The 22,673-nt window shown below is 35.9% G+C and overlaps 2 protein-coding genes across 2 annotated transcripts in view; both read left to right on the top strand.

Moving 5' to 3' along the window:
- Positions 1–6,968, top strand: part of LOC135195825 (alpha-mannosidase 2-like) — a 263,120-nt gene extending 256,152 nt beyond the window's left edge. The window contains exon 23 of the mRNA XM_064222320.1: positions 2,276–6,968. Coding sequence (XP_064078390.1) covers positions 2,276–2,428 — 153 coding nt within the window. The 3' untranslated portion in view covers positions 2,429–6,968. The remainder of the gene's footprint in view (positions 1–2,275) is intronic.
- A 5,539-nt stretch (positions 6,969–12,507) lies between these two features.
- The window catches only part of LOC135195824 (integrin beta-PS-like), a 30,851-nt gene continuing 20,685 nt past the window's right edge, over positions 12,508–22,673 (top strand). The window contains exons 1-3 of the mRNA XM_064222319.1: positions 12,508–12,682; positions 17,919–18,096; positions 22,486–22,615. Of these exons, the coding sequence (XP_064078389.1) occupies positions 17,923–18,096; positions 22,486–22,615 (304 nt within the window). The 5' untranslated portion in view covers positions 12,508–12,682; positions 17,919–17,922. The remainder of the gene's footprint in view (positions 12,683–17,918; positions 18,097–22,485; positions 22,616–22,673) is intronic.

The following is a 22,673-nucleotide window of genomic DNA, read 5'->3' as shown; positions in this document are numbered from 1 at the left end:
TGGGCTAAGTACAGAACTGCAAGTGTTAATGAAAGTATTAACTCTCATAGGGGGTTGGTGTCAACTTTTCAGTTCCTAGTTATGCTCCATTTAAATGATTAGCTAGTCCTAGCCAGTTCTTACAAATGGATTGTAAGGGCCAAAGATTTTTTACTTTAGCTCATTCTTTGAGCATTCTCATCAACAGGTCAAAGTCATTGCTATTTCTGACATGTCAGTTGTCTATCTGGGGATGAAGAGACTTGTAGTTTTCAGGCCTCTCCACAGAGAGATGAGTAGATAAATATGCATGGGATTCAGTAAGTCTTACCAGACTTGACGATGGGTACAGTGCTGATAAAACTTTGAGAGACTGTAGAATGGTGGACAGATTATTTGAAGTTTCAGCTAGGTCTCTTGTTGAAAGTAAGGAACCCAGACCTCGTGTTGTCTTCAGATGCCTCAGTAACAGGCTTGGATGCCTTTCTGGCACATATAGAGATGTCAGGATTATCATTGAAAGAAAAGTCGCTTCACATGAACATTTTTGAACTCTTATCAGTCTGGTTGAGTATAAAGCTTGTGAACATGTGGTAAGAGGCAAAGTAGTAGCTGTGTTCTCGGACAACACAACCTCCCTGGCGTACATCAGGAAACAGGGTGGGACCAAATGTTCCTCAGTGTTCCTTCCAATTCAGGGCCTTCTTTGAACAAAAGCAAGGAATATTGTGTTAATTCCTCATTTTGTACTTTCTTTCTGTAAATCTTCAGCTGAAAACTCTTATAGACAGAGTCAACAGACTATAAATGCAAGAGGGCTCCAAAAGGAAATCCATCTGCAGAGAAAGGGTTATAGGAAAAGGTGATAAATAAATGAATATGATAGGAAAAGGTGATAAATAAATGAATATGAGGAAAAGGAAAATAAAACTGATATGTACACCTGAAATTCAGATGTCAGAAGCAAGCAGGAATGAATTTTCTTGTCCATCTACAAATTTCCCAGGAGGGAACTCTGTAGATTACAAATATATGCTATACGTATAGGTTCTTTTGTTAGTCGTGAAGAGTCTTGCTAAACTTCCAGGCAAACTTTTAATTCAAGCTGTCATTGAACTTTATATTGATGTGGAATTCGTCTGGCATGTATGTCTTTAAGTCAGTTTAATGAATTCCTTAATCTCTGCATAAGTAAAACTGTCCCAGGAGTGGAATTCAACAAGTCTTCCCTTTATAGCAAAGATGCTACTTCAGGTTACTTTATCAAACAATAGTACACTTTACCTTCCCATCTCAGTGTCTACCCAATCAAAGCTTTTCCTACTTTTGTTCTTTAAGTGCAACCTAGATATCAACTCCATATTTTGTGGTTATATGTAAGTGACAGGCATTTGTTAGCTTTTTGAACATGCCGATAAATCCACTCATCAGCAGTTGTTGCAGCTCTAGGACAAACGTATTGCAATTGCTTCAGTTTAGAATTGGCAGATTCATTTCCTTATCTTCATCATTCTCTTCTTTTTCCATTGGGATTCTTCAAGATGTGGGCTGTCCAGAAACATTCTCCTCTACACGATGATTTGTCTTTTGCCACTTTTCTTTCAAAGTACCCTGTGATCCTGAAATTAGGAAAATCATCATTTTTGCAGTGATACTCAGGGTTGTAACTCTATGGTTATGACTCCCTAGTATTTCATTTAGTCTCGTTCTGATTGCTTATCTCAGTTCCAGAAGTGCTTAGATGGATTCTTTGACCCAGTCATCCATTCTAGGATCCTTTATCAGCTTTATCCTTCCTCTCTAATGTGCAATGCAGGCTAATTTTAAATAGTAATGGGTTTGGTATGAAACAAAATGAATTAATTTTGTATAAACTATTGTAAATTGCTCATATGACCAATTACTTAGAAGATTTAATTTCTTCCTCCCAACACTACAAATTTTTCACAGTAAATTGACGAGACTACAGGCAGTCCACGGTTATCGGCAATCCGGTTTATGGGCGCTTGTCTAAATCACTGAGTTTCAGTTAATAGCAGTTTACGCTTATTGGCACAACCCCGGGAATGGAACCCCCGCCAATAACCGGGACTACCTGTACATGAAAAGTGAAGCTCCTTTATGCTGGGAACCTGAGAATCTGTGGAGGGCACACATAGTGCTGCCAGCCAGCAGATAATTTTCTCTTGAATAAGGAATGGGGTGTATGAAAACAGTTAATGTTCTTTTTTTAATTTTTGTTTTGTGATGCCAAAGTGAATCTTGGTGAGACAGTTATCTCCTCTTTTATTTCCAGGTACAGTTAGTGGATCTCTTTCCAAATATGTTTAATGAACAAGTTCACCAGATGTCTCTTTCCATGATGTACGAAGGAGTAGACATGACAAAGTCATACCCATTGTCTCTATTACCAATGGAACTTTATACTTTTAGACTATCACGAAGCTAGCTGTGGTTTTAATTTTAAGATAAAAACATTTACAGTTGCCCTTAATTGAACAGACTCTACAGCATTTTCATTGAATCTGCTACTGGAATTTAGCAGTTTTAACAAAATTTTATTTATTTCATACAATGTAGTGAAAATTCAAACTCTCATTTGAGATGGACGTAGATTGAGAGCCATGGTGCAGCAACTGTAAAGTGTTTGTATTTTTAATTTATTTTGTTGTTGAATCTGAATTTTTATTTATATTGTTACAGTAGTACAATAGTTGCTGGTCAAGTTTTATCACTTTTTTTTGTCCTAATTACTTGTTCTTACTTGTAATAATGTGTGAGACAATGAACTTGCAAATGTGGTATTCCTCTTGAAGTCTTCAGGTAGTTTTAGCTTGCAAATGATCTCTTTAATACAGAAACCACTTGTGTGTTATGAGTGACTGGACAAGACAAAGTACTAACTGATGTATTAAAATGTATTTCCCCTCTTTAAGGGTTACCCATTTTTAATGGGTTGATTGTTCATCTACCATTCCATTAGACTGTGAAGATTGAGTGTTTGATTTTTAATATTAAAGTTTAAAACATTAAGTTTTGAAGGTCAGGAGATAAAGTTCACATAGTAGAAATGTTAAAATAAAATCTCATTTTGTAGCTCCAGACCCATAAATATTTGCTGTTAAACTGTGATAAGTGATCCACAGTCCATCATGTGGATATTACTACCGAGTTCTCACATGGAGTGATGCTTTACTTCAAAAAGGAGTGATTTAGTAATATTTTGGATTCTTCAAAGGTTGTAGTGAAAAAAAATGGTTGAATGATGTTTATTCTTAAAAATATCGAAATAAATTTTACAGCTACTGCTTGTTAGCTATGAGGTACTATCAGTTTAGTTTTTAACATGTACAGTAGTATGGTGGAGGCAGGGGTTATGGGATTATTAGTTTTGATGATGTGAATTTATCTCAGATTAACTATGTGAAAGAATTATAGCTACAGTGACTAGAGGAATTACTGTTAGAAGACTTTTAATAGAAAGAACTGTGATTTCATTAATAAGGTTTAAACCTGTTGGTATGTCCTTTGCATGACTTTGTCACAGTGAGAGGCGCTGCAAGATACATGTCTTCTTAGTGTGATTGCCTAATTGACAGTGCAGTTTGCAGTGTTGTAATTGCATGCAAGTGCAATTACGCTTTGTAACGCAGATAGAGAGGGACTCGTGACACTTCAGTATTTGCTTTTGCAGAGAAAATTTTGTGACAGCACACCAACCATACAATTTCAGTGAATTCAGTAGAATTAGTGACTTGCATTGTATTATATATAATGTACAGTTATTGTTTTATCTTAATTTGTCTGTGATGTTTTAACTGGCAGCATCAGGCTTAAGGTCACATTCCTAATATTGAAAATATTGCTTCCCTTAAGGACAGTTTATCTCTGAAAATATTTTAATATAGGTACTGTATGTGGAAGGTAAATACATGTGTAATATGTATCTGTGTGCCTTCAGTACAGTCTGTTTGATGAAGGTATTTGACTTGATACAGAAGCTGTCTATATTGTTTCTCACTAGGTTCCAGATATGTTTGGTAGAGAGTTGGTAATTTACTTAGGGCTTTTATGATCCAAACTTTTCCCATTCTTCTTTTCTATTCCTGTTCTGCTAGGACTACCCCACTGGCAGTGGTCAACTCGTTTTTGTAGAGGGTATTTTGTAACAATTATTTAAGTAGTGTATGTAGTAGTTATCCAAACTTTTACTCCTTTTCAAGGCAGTTGAAGCTCTATTATTTGAATGTGCTAAAATATAGCTACTAACATTTTTTTATATTTACAACTTTAATGTACAAAAAAGAATTAACTTAGAATCTTCTTTTGAAAGTTAAAATTTAATTTTTAGTTGTAAATTATAATATACCTTGTAGTGGCTGTGAGCTATAGGTTCATTTCCTTACTTAATCTTTTCTGAGGTCAGGGGAAGGCATGGATTTTACCTGTGGTTTATGCAGTAACTGCATATTCTGTACAAAATGGGAGAAGGAAGCTTGTATGGTATTAAGAGCCAAAAATGTTTAAGTAGAACATTGATTTTCATGATTTATTTAAAATTTATGATTAATATATAATATGAAATGTATACATTATTGGTAACTGAATGTGTTATTCAGTAGAACCATTAATTAATTTGTGCTATGAATGGACATTCTTAATGGCCTCAAATGGTATTTGAATACTTATTCTAGGGGCCACTAAACAAGTAGAATGTTTTGTTATCAAAGCAACATCTCTACATTAGTCGTGATCCACAGATTCCTGTGGGTTTGTTGCTAAGTAGAATTTTAGGAGTTTTGTATTTTTTTTTTTGTTTATTTGAGAACTATATTTTTCCTTTGGATATGATAACTATGTTAAGGTTTCAGAAGAGGTACAGAATTTTATTCTTATCTGAGAATTTTGCACAGTTAGCCTCACTTTATCTTAGTGATTATCATTTTGATGTTTGTTACACAAAAGAGTGTACAGTGTCACTGAAAATATTTGGTCTTGCAGTCACTCTTATCTTAGTTTTGGTCCTCATGCTGAAATTTTTTTGTTTAAATAGTCCAACTAGACCAAAGTGGATGAAGTTTTAAAGAAGACAGATCTTGTTCTCTTTCAATTTAGAATTCATTTTGTTTTTGACTGATGGTAAACAATATAAAGAATGAGATTTACAGAGCTGAAGTACAGAATATTGTAACAAAGAAGTGAGCTATTTGGTTGTTTTTAGGAAGTGCAAATGTATAGTATTGTTCTCCATCTCTCTCCTTTACAGGGGATCATGATAAATTGTCGTGAAAGTATGAATATGGAGGCAAGTAAAATTCTTAGTTCCTTTGAGTAGAAACATTACAAAATGGGTAATAAAATTTGAAACCAGTATCTCTAAAGAGATGCTGTCATTCATAATCAAAATTATATTGTTAAATTTCAGTGATATTTTGAACTTCCCTAATGAACTTCTGTTCATATTTGATTGTGGGTACAGAGAGATATAGGTCATTTTGTAGTTTTATTAGTCTAGATATGTTGAGCGATGATGATCCACATGCATTGTGGGGAAGGATTAGACACCAGACCCAGTTGGCCTAGTTGGGTATTTTGTTTCTTTAGTGAGCTTGCAATTTTAAAAGTCTTTTTCTCTTTACCTTGCTTATATTTTTATTCTTAGTGAGGTACAGGAACAGTAGAAGTTAATTCATGATACGTAATATAGAATTACTTGGTAAAGTGATGAAGTTCTTATTTTAAAGGAAATTTGGTTGATCATTTTTATGTCAGTGTTAGTGGTGGTCTTTTAAGTGGACTGTGTCACTGGAACTGGTTTTTATGGATAAACTTGTAGCTGTTTGTGTACTACATTTAGAAAAAGAAAAAATAATACCTCTTCTACCTATTATACCTAGCTATAAAAGGTAAGCTCATTTTCCATGTCCTTTCTGCATAGTAGGTCTTATAGGATTTTTCTGATTTTATTCAGATGCCATTTGTTTTCCTTTTTTGTTTTTCAGAGCTACTAAATTTGTTCGCCATTTCAAAGATTGCTTCTGATACATTTCTCGATGTAAAATACAACCCCAATGCTTTTTCATATGGTTTACTGGATAGCAGTAATTAAACTGCCTAGGACATCAAGAATGCTAAAAAATTTACGATGAAAAGTAGATGAGAGTGATAGATAGTTGAAAGGAAGGCCTTGAGAAGAACCCATTGTGACTGAACAGCTGCTTTAATGGGAAGGTTGAAAATAAGTTGAAGCATTATTGACTTTTCATAATGATATTCTCTTTATTGATCTAGGAGTGTCATGACTATGAAAATTGTTACTCCAGGGAAGTACCTGTAGGCTTTTTGTTTTCAAGACATTTCTTTGATATTAAGTCATGAGGAACCCAACTAAGCTTTAGGTGATACACTTTACACATCATTTATCACTTGTTTACTATTTGTCTTAAGAAGACATCACTATTTACTTGTTTGCTATTAATCTTAAAAGAGTAAGTCCAATAATTGCATATCAAAGGTCAGTGCAGCTCTGAATTGCATAAACCCTGGTTAAGTGAGATAATGTATAGTATGTAGTGATTTTGATCCTCTTTGTGAATTGCTATTGCATTTATAAGATTAATCTTTACATTTTGTCATGTGTGGGAATGACTGCTAAGTGGAAGTTTCAAAGTCAAGAGCTTAGATCTAATGGTTGTTCACATGGAGTGTTAGTTCTGTGGAGATATCAGAACAAATGGAAGTTCTCTAAAACCAAACTTTTAAGTGAACAGAAATGTACGTATATTGTAGGGAATACATACTCTCTTATTGCAAGGGAACCCTTTCCTTTTCTGGGAATTTTTTTTTTATGTTTTATTCCAAACTGTCATCTCCTGAGATTAAGAGTAATTATGTATTGGTCTTAAGCCTGTTATCAATTTTATACTTAAAGTATATGTGTATGTTCTGAAGTTTTTTAACAAAAGTATAAAATATATTTATCACCAGAACTTAGTTTGTATTCTTTGTTTGAAGTTCCTTGGAATTTTATAGTGTCAGACCTATACTCTTTGCTAAAACAGCATCCTTCTTGCTAGGTTAATATTTGTTGGTTACACCCAGTGTTTCAGTCAAATTTTTTCTATCAAAATTGAGCACTGAAGAAAAATTCATTTATTTAGAGAACTGTTAGGTAATTTAAATCTAATACATATTGTTACAGTATTAGAGAAATACATGTAGATAGCATGGCATTAATTTCTTTAGTTACTTTGTTTTTATCTAACTTTTTGCTCATTGTAATTTTAACCCTTAGGCTTTGAATTTAATTTATTTTAATATTTATTCCCACCTATCAGCTTTTTAGTGCTTTTGAAACCAGCATCTGGTTTTATGCTGGAATTCATAAAACACTATGTTAACACTAACTGTGCACTAGAACTAACATTTATAAATTTAAAACTATTTTAATTCACCTAATTGTCATATCAGTTTCACTAGTTTTTTTTTTTTTTTTTACAGGGAAATACCTGTACCAGTTTTTTGGGGGGAGTTAAAAATTTCAACATTACAGTATATTATATAAACTTGCTTTTCTCAAAATGTATACTGTATTTATATTACCCTGTTGCAGTGTATTTTTGTTGTATAAATTTCATTATAATATTTTTCAAGGTAGTGAGGTATGCTTTTCATTTGATCACCAATTTTTGTATAGATCTTTTTGTTCACTTATACATTTATAGCTGTTCATTGCTCTATAGTGACGTAATATTAGTGCTTTGTCCTCACTCAAGTGCAGGCCATAGTTTTACATACCCCATTCTTACTGGTACCAATATGTGGTGATGATGCTGGGATAAAATTCATCAGAAAGGAATGTAGTTGAGATTTTATATATACAGTATTTATTTAAAGTTTATCAGTACATAGGTTCCATTAAAACCAATTCATGTTTAAATTATTAAAAGGGAAAGAAATGGGAAATAAAGGAAAAGCTTTATTGTTCATCTAGATCAAACTTGCTTGATATACTCGTGAGTATTTTTCATATGTGTATATCACCACCATTTGAAATTAGGTTGTGGTTGAAGGCTGTCATGTGCTGAGGATTCCAAAGTGAGGCATTTATTAAATTTGTTTTTATTTGCTAGCAGTGCTTACTTTGTTGCATTTGATATTTACGGTGGAAGTACACAAGTCAACATTTATGAACATTAACAGTTGAAGGTTGGATTCTGTAATAATAATCACCAGGTGACTGATATGAAGAGCTGCCTTACTGAACTTATGGTCCCCCGTATTCGCGGGGGATGCGTACCAGACCCCTCCGTGAATAGTTAGAACCTGCGAATGTTTGGAACCCCTATAAAAATGCTAAAAACCGCCTATTTTGTTAGTTAAAACTCAAGAAAAACCCACTAAAAATTTTTATACTTGATTTTTTAATAGTTCTATCACAAAAAGTGCATTTTATGATGAAATTGATAAAAAAAACAGGAATTTGTGGATATTTTTCATAGAAAAATACTGTGAATGCGCAAATTTTCCGAGAAGAATGTGGGGAAACGTCCCCAAGAGAAATCCGCGAATGTGTGAGTCCGCGAATCCGGAGAATGCGAATATACGGGGGGTCCACTGTACAGGCATACAGAGGGCAACAGCACAATCTGCTATGAAGGCAGTCAAAAAGAAACATGTGGGATGGTTTAAGGCAGGATGGCTATGCCCCCCACCTTTCCGCCATCTTGGCTAGCTCCCAATGTAACTAAAATCCTTGTACTCTTTTAATCAGACTCCAGCAGGTGCTAGAGAATTTTTTCCTTACGTTAAGACCACAGGGTTGTTAGTTATGAATAATACAAATTAATTTAAAATTTGTCATTTTTCAAGAGAGCTGCGATGGTGAATGATGCTTTAAAAGCAACCAAGGTGGTCAACCAAGATATTTGGAAGGAGATAGGATTACCTCAAAGAACTATCGTACTGTCGAAAACTGATACTGCATCAATTTTGGATATTTGTAAACAAACCAGTCATTGCAAACTAAAAGTATTAACCACCATTATCTGCACACTATGGTCTTGTAAGTATTCAAAGAGCTCTTAAGATGCAAATTGGAATCATATAACAAAAATGATTCAACAGAGGAATGTTTTCATAAGTAAATATGCACATCCATTTCCCATTTAGAGATAGTTGATTCATTGATATTAAATCTAAATGGACAATCCCTTGTGGTACACTGTAGGCCTACTTAATGGTCTGTGAAGTGTCCCTTTGGGCCTTAGCTGTAACTTTTCACTCCTGTTACTGTACCTGCATTCATATTCTATCTTCCATCTGACTTTTACCCTTAACAATTATTGTATAGACTATTCACCTTTCTAACCCTCAAACTGTTAATTCCCCTTTCGGTGCTGAATGGCCTCATAGGTCCCAGTGCTTGGTCTTTGACATGAATTTTATATTCTATTCTACTTCATTCTAAATTAAATAATCCAATTAGCAATAAAGCTTCCTTCTTTTCCTTCTTATTAAATGATGCCTAGATTTCAAATTAATTTTATCAAAAAATTTCATTTGACAAAATTATTCGTAGTATATAAATGCATATACAGATAGGTCCAACTACAATTTCTCCAGGTAGATATTCTAAATTTTCATTCCCCAATAAAGCCTCAGTTTTCACAGCAGAATTATTGGCAATCTTTGCTGTTAAGATGATTAAAAGTACAGACCCACAAAGTTTGTAGTTTTCAGTGATTCTAGAAGCACCTGAGAACCATTTGAAAATTTATGTAGAAAAAATGCTCTTGCCCACAGATCAATATGCTTTCCATAAATTACATGAAGTGGCATAAATATAAAACTGATGGATCCTTATCATGTTTTGCAACCATGTGTAAAGAGATTGCCTCATTCATAACCAAAATTATGTTTCTTGGAGGCTGAAGTTTTCATTTTGAATGTTATTGATTATGGAACATCATAGAGATGATATTGGATTAGATAATGTAGCATTGATTGTTAATTTTTTACCAACTCGTTTTTTTGTGTATGTGCTTGAATGACTAAATTGCTCAATACGTATGTTGTTAATTTTTTCTTTTGTTGGATACAGTACTGTTATACCCTGACATTAACATATGGCTGACTTCAGTTTAGAACAACTCGGTACTTGTGTGGAAAGATGCTCAAGTTGCTTTGTACTAATCCAACATGTTTGATGTGACTGTCCAATGTTCACCTAACAGTATATAATGGAAATTGTGTCAAGAATTTTCAACATTTTCAGTTAATCCTTTTGTCAAGTTTTCAAGATGGTTTATTAAACGACCTGATTTATTTGTTGACCCTTCGAGCCATTTCTGTGAGAGCTAAGAATGATAAAACCGTGAATAAACAGTCTGTTAATGTTAATAATAATGTCATAACATTTCAGGTATGGTTTTGCATGAATGTTTCATTCTATTAGTTTGGAAAACATCGTTATGTGTTGATGGAGTGTGAAAGTGATTTAGTGAAATTTTTAGATAAAGTTTAAAGTTTATCTGTGCAGCCCCTTACTTTTTTTCTTTTATTTATTTATTTATTTTTTTTCAACATCCTGACTCCTAGCTCCTTATTACAAATACTTACTTTTGTTTGCCATCAGGATTGATCCTTTACTGAACTTAGACCTGATTGTGTTTAGAACCTGAAGGAGGGTTGGGATGGATGGCTTATAATCACCAAAAATCTTAGTATCTGATGTTGCTAAGCAGGAAAAGTGTTATATCAAACCATCCCCTCATTGCTGGGCTCAATTATGATGAAACTGATGCCCCTAAGTTACTGAGGATGGATAAGGACAATTACTAGTTGTGGAAAAATAACATTAATTCCCTGAAGGTCTCGTTGCAGTGTTGGAGGCTATCCTAGATAAATGACTTGTGTACATATAATTACTAAAGGTTGTATGCAGCATCCCTTCAGCCCCTAGCTTCAACCATTTCTTCAGTTTTGCTGTCCAAACACTCAAACTCCCCTTTTCACTATCCTAAAGTGCTGAAAGTCGAACAGTGCACGTCTTTGTAGCCGAATTTTTATGAATAATCATCATAATCTCTATTATAAAGAACTTCCACAATGGCGTTAATGTAAATTCGTTTAAGGTACCTTCTCAAGAATAAAGAACAGACCTAATATGCAACATTGAAGTTATTTACAATAAGAACCAAAGCATAAGTGAAGAATTCAGATCATCCAACCCTGATCAATTTTTGACTACCTTGTTGGCTACTGAATTTAATAAGTTTTTTTCTATTCAAAACTGACTTGAAAACGTTATAGTATTGAAACATCCCTCTAAGGATTTATCCTTTAGAAACTGGAGGTCAACGAATAGATAGCTGACACCACACTGAAACATAAATCAGAAAACTAGTTGACGATTACTAAAGGCAGAATGAATACTGAGGTTAGTAGGAAAAACACCATGAACAAGTACTAAGGACACTTTATATTGCATTATAAAATGATGAACAAATAAACAAAGCTATACTAGATGCCTTTCAAAAATATTCGAGAACATTTAGATGTAAATGTCCATTACTGAAAGTAGTATGAATAACGTTCTTTGAGAAAAGTCAACCCCTATAAGAATTACAACGAACAGATAATCAGATCATATGCTCTAAGACCTCGCGATGTAAAATGTCTTTTTTCCCAAAAATAATGACATTTGAAATATGCACAGGGATATATGTATTCCTCTGTATGTGCACACTTGTATAGTGTATTTACAAATACATTTGTCACTAAAAATAATTTATCGTGATAGCTAGGAAAGTCAATATTACCGGCATTTAATTATCAGTTACATTATCCTTCGTGCATATCAAGTAAAAGTTATTAACACTCACCCTGAGTATACTGGTAAATTGGATTACACTCGCTCACCTTGCGCTGAATGTAGGTAGAACGGTTTTCAAGTAAGTTATTTTATTCGATATATGGCAGTATTAAACGGGTATGACTGTTTGGTTTGAATTATATTAACTTTATATATAATGTATTTAATAATTAACTTTACATTTCTCTCTCTCTCTCTCTCTCTCTCTCTCTCTCTCTCTCTCTCTCTCTCTCTCTCTCTCTCTCTCTCTCTCTCTCTCTCTCTCTCTCTCTCTCTCTCTCTCTCTCTCTCTCTCTCTCTCTCTCTCTCTCAGAAGACTTTAATATTCTTCGTCAGCCATCTACGCACAACTCGGGAACGGGAACCTTTTTGAAAACCTCTTGTGGCGAAACCCCGTCTTAAATGGGGACGGCGGTAAAAGCAATTCGTGTTTGAGAAGATAAAATGACATTGAAAACGATACTACTTTTTTCGGATAATTTTATTACGAAAACTGCCAAAGAACGCAACAACAGACAGGAAAAACAACCAGAAAAGGAGAAACGGAGGAGCCGGTGTATAGAAACAATTGTTAAGTCGTCGTGATATCCTGACTGAGCATTCACATGGCTAATCCCTACTACTACTAGAGTAGTGACACTGCCGGCAGTTGACTCATTCACAGTCAGTCGGACTCGGTCACGATTCACGGATCCAGTCGTGATTTGACTCTTGAGTGGAAAAGGTGATTACATGTCTTTGTTGAGAGAGGATAAACGTGCACCGCATTATATTTGGAGCGTATAGATCAAAAATAGCTTCTGCTGTTCTCATCCAAAAATTACAAAGGTTAGTTTGCAGTTTTTTGTAATTATTACAGAGTGATTTATTGAAGAACGCGAACAGCAGTAGCAAACCGTCGAGTTTTTTTCCGTAAAAATTTGAAAGGGGTGTTCCCCACAGATAAATGGTGTTTGTTGTAACCCGTTTTTTTTTTTTTCATTGTTATCGGGAAAGGGGAGCAATTTCGAATTGTAATACCATGGACATAAGATAAGGGGAAACATAATTTGCCTGTTTTTTTTTTTTTTTTTTATCACTGATTTTGATGGTTTTTTGCATCGTGTGTGTTGTATGAAATACAACGTTTTTGTCCGTCTGGATAAATCTTGGAGGGATATAGCCTATAACCCGTCTGTTGGTGGAGACTAATTTTTAACGTGATAAGAGTACATCCTGAGATTGGGTTCATCATAATTATCTCATTACAATATGTACCGTCAAATATACTCTCGTACATTTTTTTAAAACTATCTTGGCAGTCCCCATGCCAGACAAAACTCAATCAATTAGTCAAAATATGTTGAGACATTAAGACTTCTGGGAAAAATTCGCCATACCTACCTATTGACACAGTCCTTAGACTATGAAAGCGAGTTACCGGATTCGATTCACCTGAGAGAAGAGCGTCTTAGGGGTCTAGAGCAGCCTTGGGAATGACACTTTGGTTCTTTTCATGAAAAGTCTGTTGGGGTCTGTTTGGGTCTGTTTACAGGTAAATATTCGATTGCAGAGGGTCACAATCTTGGAGGAAAAGGGCAATGGTGTAGCTTAGTTAAAATCCTGGATCACTCCCCTGAGGGAAAAAGTGCATATGATCATTAAAGAGAATGGGAAAAAACACGTTCATTCTCTCTCTCTCTCTCTCTCTCTCTCTCTCTCTCTCTCTCTCTCTCTCTCTCTCTCTCTCTCTTAGCGTTTGTCGTGGTTTAAGTGGGAATAGTGTTTACAGAATCTACTGGTCACTTTTACCAGATGTAGTATACAATGTCACAATGATCTCTAAACTTTTCGAATTGATCCTATTACAAATATTTAAATGGTTTTGTCTTAGTGTTGTATGGCCCTTTTAAACTTAACAGAACACTGTTAGTTTGAAGCAAAAGACATTCGTGACCAATATACTGTACAAAAATATACATACACATCACACATAGACACATATGTGTACGTATGTATATGTATGTACAGTATAGTAGGTTGGTATGGGTTTGACGATCAGTCGAGGCATTGTATCGAAACACGCTAATATCCAGCTCACTGGTAACTGTCCAGGAAGTGTAGGCCTTTGTTTCCGTAGACTTTGGGTGTTTTAGCGTTTCTGTCTACACGAGCAGTTTCCGAGCACAGCTTCAGTACCATGCTTCGAAACCATACTTGGCCAAGCATCGCGTAAAGAGCTTTTACAAGTACTAGTGTGCCATTGAACTTGATTTTACTTGCATACCCTTGCGCTAAGACTTTTACATTCCAAAGAGTCTAGATCTTGCAACATGTATCCCACCCATTCCAGCCCTAAAGTGTCTGGTCTCTCTCTCTTTCTCTCTCTCCTTATTTTCAGCACTTTTGAGTTTTGACCCCTCACCCCCCCCCTTCCCCCAACCTCCTTATCACCTTTCAGTCTCGCCATATGGTCAGATCGCCTCAGTACACTCTTATCTATATTTTTCACCGGTGCAAAACTTCTTTCACCGCTGCATTGCTCGACCTTTGGACCAATATATTCCACACATTCCTTGCAAAAGCCACTTTCAGCAGCTACTGCGTTTTTCACCCATTCGCATTTAACGTCCACAACTGCTTTGGACGTCCTTGAAGGAGAGTTGGTTCAACAATCTCGTCATATATTTCACCTTGTGCTGCCATTTTATTTCGACCATTTTGCAGAAATTGTACGTGGCCTTTTCTGTGACTAACTAGCCTCTTCTCTCGCCTTACTATCAACAGCCAAGCGGCCAACATCCATTTTCAAATCCTTACGCTTGCAAACACTATAAGATATTTAATATGTATGTTTTTATGTGATTTGTATAAATGGTGAGATTCCATTTCGTATACGGTATACCTACTAAAGACACCCTACAGCGCATTTCGGGTGAGTATTGCAGAAACTTTTGCGAAATATTGTAAAAGCAGAAGTCTTATTTTATGTTGGTATCGTTTAGAGCAAAGTCTTGGGTTTATATCGTCAGCGAAAGCAAATCAGTTTGCTTATGTACTATGCCCAGTTCTTGGCCGTTTTTCTAAGATAAGATGGCTCTTAAAAAATGTTAACAATAACAGCCAAATTCATCCTTTTAGCCTGGATTCGGCTTTCGTTCATCATTGATGCTACTGTTAACTTCTTCTTCCTTTTTTATTATTTTTTTAATACTACAAGACAAACTACTAATAAAAACAAGTTCTGTGAGTCACTCACGTTTGGATGTTAATACTCTTTGGGCTAATTCTCCCGATGGTGCAAATATCACGTTCGTTTTCAACAGATGCTCTCGGTGTCGATGCGGTTTATTTGCTCCATCTCGACCCTCGTTGAAACAGGACAAAGTGCTCGCGGCAATTAATGTAGTACGAAGAGTAAACCGTGGTCATAAAAAAGGGGGAAAAAATCATTTCTAAAACTTAAGTCGAATCTTTCAGTGATAATTTTGACATTAAAGCTTCACGTTCACGTTAGTCAAAACGAGTTTGAATCTATCAGCGATATTTTCAGAAGTTTATAACGGTTTGCTCTAAAATATTATTGGTAATTTTCGAGTTCTTTCCATACTGAGTCGGCCAGTCAATGCCCTACTTTATCAGACCCCTAAAGAAAACGGGGGAGAAGAATGAGAGGAGTGTAAAAGGAATGAGGCTTATCCATTAAGGAAGTGTCAGAAGGACCGCCACTTTAAGGTTGGAAGTCTACATGTGCCAGGGAAAAAAAGGAAGGTGGAAAAATCCAAAGATTTGCAGCAAAGGGGAAAAAACAGTCGCAGATATATTCCTTCTGAGTGACTGATTTGATTTGTTGCAAGTTATTTATTGTAAGTTGCCTGCCCCATTTGATAGGGCTACTGATTTTGAGTCTTGCATAGTACGTGGCTGGCTGAAAGAAAGAGGGCCTGTCTTTAGGCTTAGTGGAACAATGACCGACATAATATCGGTAGAAAAACAGACTCTTAGGTGGCCATTTCTGGTTGACAGAACCAAGTCCAGAGGTCCAAACTGGACCTCTTATTTGTATCCTGGAATGATGCCAGCGCAATGTGAACCAACCTGCTATGGAAGGAATGAAAACTGAGGAACCGTAAATAAGAGAGAAATGTTTCAAACAAGGATGGATAAAGCAAAAAGGATTCTTTAATAAACTGGACGAAGGATGAACTTATAACTTAGAAGCATTATGTATTATCTTTCAGTAGAAAGACCAGCTTTTGAAGCACGATATACGATCTCTCCAAGACACGTTTGTAGTGACTTGAGCTTATCATGAGATCACATTGTAAGGAAGACATTTCCACCGAAATGTTCGTCCTCCAAATGTATATACTTCGTTTTTACATATACCAAAATGTAGAGCGGTTTGCTGCCTTTCCGCTCATATATGTATCATAAACTTACACATCCTGTTCGCTTAATTATATGTATATTTGTAGTTTCGAGAAAGCACAATCACAGCGGAGGTCCGCTCCCTTTTTTCGTATGTACGCGTGATGGACACTACAATTCCGTCCGCACAGCCTCCTTATATATGTCCGTTTCTGGCCAATAAAACTACGGGCTTTTAGGAGCAAGAGCCCGTGCTGGCACAAGGTCAGCTTAATCTCAAACAACAACAGTAAGCATTTCTCCTGGTCTCACTCCAGTCCTCACAACATTAATCATGTTGTTTTGAAATGGTTTTTTTTTTCCAAACTCTAACCATCTAATCTTAGATATGCAAAAAAAAAAAAAAAAAAAAAACTGAAAAAGCCTTTGATGCACATAATCAAAAGCGGGCTTAAAATGCCCGTTCGCTACTCGCATCCATTTGTAAGACTTTTCATGCACGAGATAATCACGTCCCCCAAACGTGTTCTGGAACACCAGGCAGTGATAAGTCAGTGAGAATGCGCATTCTCGTCGCCTCCATCACTTGAGGACAGGGAGCTGTTACTATACTCGGTTTTTTTCCATCTGTCCATCCGCCTGTGGTGTTTGCGTATGGTAACACTGCGTCCCGGGCTTTGGATAGTTACATTCAGCTTACATTCAACAATTATAATAATATCCTATTTCGAATATTAACGGTGTAATTCGCATACAGTAAATTATTAAAACACTTTTCAGTTGCAAATGTACACCCAGATATCCTTTTATTTACCTAAAACTTACACATAGCGTAACTATTTAAAGCCCGGGACGCAGTGTTACCATACAAAAACACCACAGGTGGATGGACAGATGGAAAAAAAACAGAGTATAGGTTTATTCCGACTGCCATTTCTTCTAGTACTATGTAACAGTTATGACAAATGCATGCTGCCGTTGCGTTGTTAATAGCTAGTTAAATGTCCTCTCATAAGCCTGAGAATAGACTGCAAGAATGCTCATTTTAGAAATAGTCATCTTTACTTGCTTATTTCTAGCTAGATAAGCAGGATAGAAGAGACTGAAGGAAGATGGTCGTTCAAGAATAATAGAAAAGTGGCTGTGGAGAAAACGGTGCCATTTGACGCGGTGACAGATGTAAGGGAACAAGCAGATGTGGCTACGTCAAATAAGAAACTGTATACGAGTCAAGTAGAGCACAAGTCAGAGTGTATGGGACAGATATGGCTTGGGAATAAGCAAAATTATGCGATATATTGATGGAGATAAGGAAAGGAGCAGTTTAAGACAAACTTCCATGTAGAGAGAAAAAACTAACAGAAAGATTTGATCTAGAAGTAAAGTAATTCGTAATTTGGATATATATATATATATATATATATATATATTATTATAATATATCTATATATATATATCTATATTATTTGTAGCTATATATGTGTATATTGTTTATGGCTGATTAGTTTTTTATGAGCTTCATTGCTCAGACTAATTTTTTTTTATTATTTGACCAGTTGTTGTTCAGTTAGGTATCGAGAGTCTGCCTTGTCAGAAGAATGTTTGAATATTTTTAGCACATCACATTACGTTCGGAAACTATACCGCATCTCTCTCTCTTTCTCTCTCTCTCTCAACTTCGTCTCTTAAAACATACTATCATCTTCTGTTGCAGGTGTATGTCCAAGATGGCCTCCGCCCACTTAGGCAACGGGAAGAGAGGAGCCTATTTGACGCTGCTGGTTCTGTGCCTGACGCCGCTCTTGGCGGGAGCTCAGTCCAACTGCCATCGACAGGAAAGATGTGACGCTTGCATTCAAACCCAGGGTTGCATGTGGTGCCCGAACCCAAAGGTCAGCAGGATTCTGGCAAAGTTTTTTTCCTGTGCGTTTTATTTTATGATAATTTTTTTCTTAGCAGAGAACGGTTGTCCGTTCATTAAGAACATTCTTGCTTGTCTCTTACTCAAGAAATTGCTCAATAAGGTTTCCTTCAGAAATACCAGATTTGACAGTCTGACTAATTACCTTCTCCTAAGCCAAAGATTAACCTGCCTCTTAATCACCTCATTTCGCGAGATTCCCGAACGTCAAGAGTTGTCAAGTCCACTTTTCGGATTATGTTTGCAGCAGATCCTGGCCGCTCGTAGTGCAGCACCCGTATGCGGCGCAACCGAAAGAAAATGGCAATATTTTCCGTTTTTACAGCCCACTTTCGTTTTCTCTGTGGTCCGTTTCCTCTTAGCTGTCATCTCCTTCAGCTTTACTTGCTCCTGGTAATCCCCCCCACTCCCCACCCCGTTCCTTGTTTAAGACTAAATTCATGGTGCTAAACCTTTCATTGGATGCAGTAGGATTAGGCTGATCTTTTCTCCTCTGGGAGAGTGAAAACGAAGCCGGAATGAATGTCTACTTTCAGAAGGAATTTTTCTCTCTTGGTTAGCGCTCTTCTGTAAAGAAATTATTACCAACACCCCCCTCTAACACACACACACTCTCTCTCACAGGGACAGCGCCTAGGCATTCAGCAAAAGAAAATTCAAATCTTTTGCCAATTTCTGTTGGTGAGCTGAAACGCAAATATGAATAAGTCAATAACGTCGTCCCCGTACAGAGTTAGCGCCGTCGTCGGTGCACCTCTCACGGTGCACTGCACGCCTCACTCAAGGTTCTTTGCAGTGTCCCTTCGGCCCCTAGCTTTAACCTCTTTCATTCCTTTTACTGTACCTCCGTTCATATCGTCTTTCTTCCATCGTGCTTTCCACCTCCTCACTGTTATTTTTATCGTGCAACTGCGATGTTTTCCTCCTGTTGAACTTTTCAAACTTTTTTACCTTCCTAAGTTCTTTAATCCATTCCAAGTAATAACCTCTCTCTCTCTCTCTCTCTCTCTCTCTCTCTCTCTCTCTCTCTCTCTCTCTCTCTCTCTCTCTCTCTCTCTCTCTCTCTCGTTGCCGAGAGATAATTAAATATTCCACTCCTTTGTCTCTAATCTTCCTCCGGTACTTCTATAGATAGCGCTGGTGAACTCCTTTGTTGTTTACGCATTAGAAATGTAAAAACCTGCTTCTTCTTCTTCTTCTCGCAAAACTGCCTTAAAAAGAAATTGCCCTCTTCGCGGGAATTTCGACGACAATGCAAATTCAATTTGATTTCGAGGAATCTGCGTAATTTCACTTGTATTTTTCCTTATTTACTAAATATTTTAAATATAGCTTGTTATTTATTGACACATTCAATCATTTATATGGGCATTTACAATACATTTACATGTATGTATGATATATATAATATGTATACATATATATATATATATATATATATAGATATATATATATATATATATATATACATATGATTATTCATTAATATTGCTGCTCTGGCGAAAAAAGAGTGGTTGTAGGCGTATCTTCCTTTGACAAGCCTCAAAGCAAAGGCGAAAATATTAGTTAGTTTTAGGCAGAGAGAATTTCTCAAAATGCGGTTTTAAATGCCTTTAAAACAACGATGTTCGCGGAGTGATTGCAGTTTAAAAGGTGGAAATGAACGCAAATTGGCTATGGCAAATGTCACTGAAGTGAAGGACTAAGAAGTATTCAACAGTTCAGTGATGGAAAACTGCAGATTGTCCGAGTTAGAGGAATACAAGGGGAAGGTCAGTATAGTCCAGGGGAGAGTGAAAGGGGAAAAGGTGTTTTAGGGGGAAAATGTAGCTGCATCAGAGGGAAGAAATGCAGGGAAAGCTTGAGGAGCAAATGGAACTTAGGATAAAAGAGTTGCTGTCTGAAGCGAATGCAATTCTGCGTCAGTGGAGTGGTAATTTTGAAGAGGTGTGACGGCAGAGAGTGGAAGAGGAGCAGATCTGAATGATGCAGTAGTGGAAGGAATATAAACTCCAGGTTCACAGAAGTGACATTCAATTCAGTAAGGTAAACAACTGGCCGATGAGAATACAAGTGAGCTGTCGCAGTGCGGTGGTGATAATGTCAATTAGGAAACTGACCAGGATGTGTAAGGTGTGTTTAGCTTTAAATAGATGATGTACACTACCAAAGGAGTTGGTGAAAGGAATAATTATTTCGTAAAAGTACTAGTAGATGCAGCGGAGGGAATTGTACGAATAATAGAAGCGTATCATTAGATATTATTCCCGAGTAGGTACGTGATGGCGTTTTGATTGAATAAGTGAAACAGATAACAGGATTGACAGGGGAAAGACAGGGAGTGTGCGGATCTGGAAGATATTATAAAAATGATGTATTGAGGGTAACGAGAAAAAATTTTTATGTGCCAGACATGAACACAGATTACTTTTAGAAAGAACTGATAGAGATGCTGTGTGTACATTTCTACTGCTTTACATCAGTCCACTCGAATAAGAAGAAACCAGTCAGAATTCATATCTCATGTTTCATATATATATATATATATATATATATATATATATATATATATATATAACTAATTCACAAATATATAGAACGTGATGAATATGTAAATGCAATGAAGGAAAACATGAAACGATGGAGTGGTTGCTAGGACGTTTTGTCGAAACGCCTAGCAACCACTATATATATATCGTATTATATATATATATATATATATTATATATATATATATATATATATATATATATATATATATAAAGCAATTTGTCTGTCGTTATGCACGCCCAGACTATGAAAGCTACTGTTCCCAAATTTTTACCATTGACTTCCCTCCCCCCCCCCCAGGAAGGTTTTAGTCATAATCCGAAATTCGAGGGCTGTTTCTAGGGGGGTCTTAACCCCTCTTTTTTCATACCCCTCATATTTTTTTTTAAACTTTCGGAGTTGACAGCAAACTCTTCGGATTTTTCACAACTTCATTGAATCGGTACAAACAATGTAATAACTCTACGGATTTTTCAAACATTCTTTGGCTCGATAGAATATGAAGTGATGCCTATACTGAAAGTGACTGCATAATTATATATATATATATATTATATGTTATAATGTATATATGCGAATACCACAGGAAAGTGATAGGCACAAATCCAAGCGCTTTCGTCTGAATTAGGACTTTTTTTGAATCGGTACAAACAATGTAATAACCTCACGGATTTTTCATTCCTTGAGAATGTCTTAACGAAGACGAAAGCCTTGGATTTCAGACTATCATTTTCCTGTGGTATTCGCTTATTTAATGTATCCATTGTGATTTTTAAGCATATATATATATATATATATATATATATATATATATATATATATATATATATATATATACACTACATATAATCTTGTTAGTGTTGTGTGACGTACAGTGCTTTATCTTCCACAAATCTCCACTCATTACCAGCCTCCCATCCCATAGTTCTTATCCACGCAGGTCTGGCCGTTCTGACTCTCCTCGCCTTGGTGCGGACGACATGTCCAAGCCATATCCATTTCGTCACTGTCCCATCTACGTATACAAGCAAGGTCTATAGACCTTGTATACATGAGTCACTGACTCCTGATATTCTACTCAAAGCGCTATTCCCAAATCAATAAAACCTGTTAGATATAGTTACACTATTAAATCAATATATATTCCTTCTAGGCTTACGGATGATATTACTTTCGTATGTATTTTCAATCTTTGATTTCCAAACGTCATCAAAATGAATGTTACACACACACACACACACACACACACACACACACACACACATATATATATATATATATATATATTATATCTATATATATATTATATATATATATATATATAATATATATATATATATGTGTGTGTGTGTGTGTGTGTGTGTGTGTGTGTGTGTGTGTATTAAATGGGCGACCTTTAGAGAATCACAAGATGTTGTCATCATTCAGAGGATGTCTTTATCTTGTCATCCTGTTGGTCGTGTTGGCTCGTCCTTTCACCACTGGCCAAGCTTAGACAGTCGGCATCGAAGATTTCTTGCCGTCCAAGAAATAATTATTATACTATATTGCTTTTAGAAGCATTATTATTATTATAATTATTATTATTATTATTATTATTATTATTATTATTATTATTATTATTATTGCTATTGCAAAATGGTTACTATGTCATTATATAAAATGTGTAAATATACGAGTAAATTTCCCCTGGCATTATAAGGCTTTCATGTACTGCTTGGATAGAACTCATATACGTTGAAAAATGTATGCTACTGTGAACCATTTATCTGCTATTATTATTTTTTTTCCTATACTGTTTATTCCGCAGACGGGAAAAGATGGAGAGACTATGCAGCATTGTCAACCGACAACGATTGATGCTTCTTCATTCTGTGATCTCGAGGAGCTGGAGAACCCGCAAAATGAGCACAGTATTACTGCCAACGAGCCTTTGACAAGCACGTATCTTACAATCTCACATGATTTAGAGTTTGTATTTTCAATGAAATATTCAGA

The sequence above is a fragment of the Macrobrachium nipponense genome, chromosome 16, assembly GCF_015104395.2.
Source record: "Macrobrachium nipponense isolate FS-2020 chromosome 16, ASM1510439v2, whole genome shotgun sequence".
Lineage (NCBI taxonomy): Eukaryota > Metazoa > Arthropoda > Malacostraca > Decapoda > Palaemonidae > Macrobrachium > Macrobrachium nipponense.
This window is presented reverse-complemented; position numbering and strand designations above follow the sequence as displayed.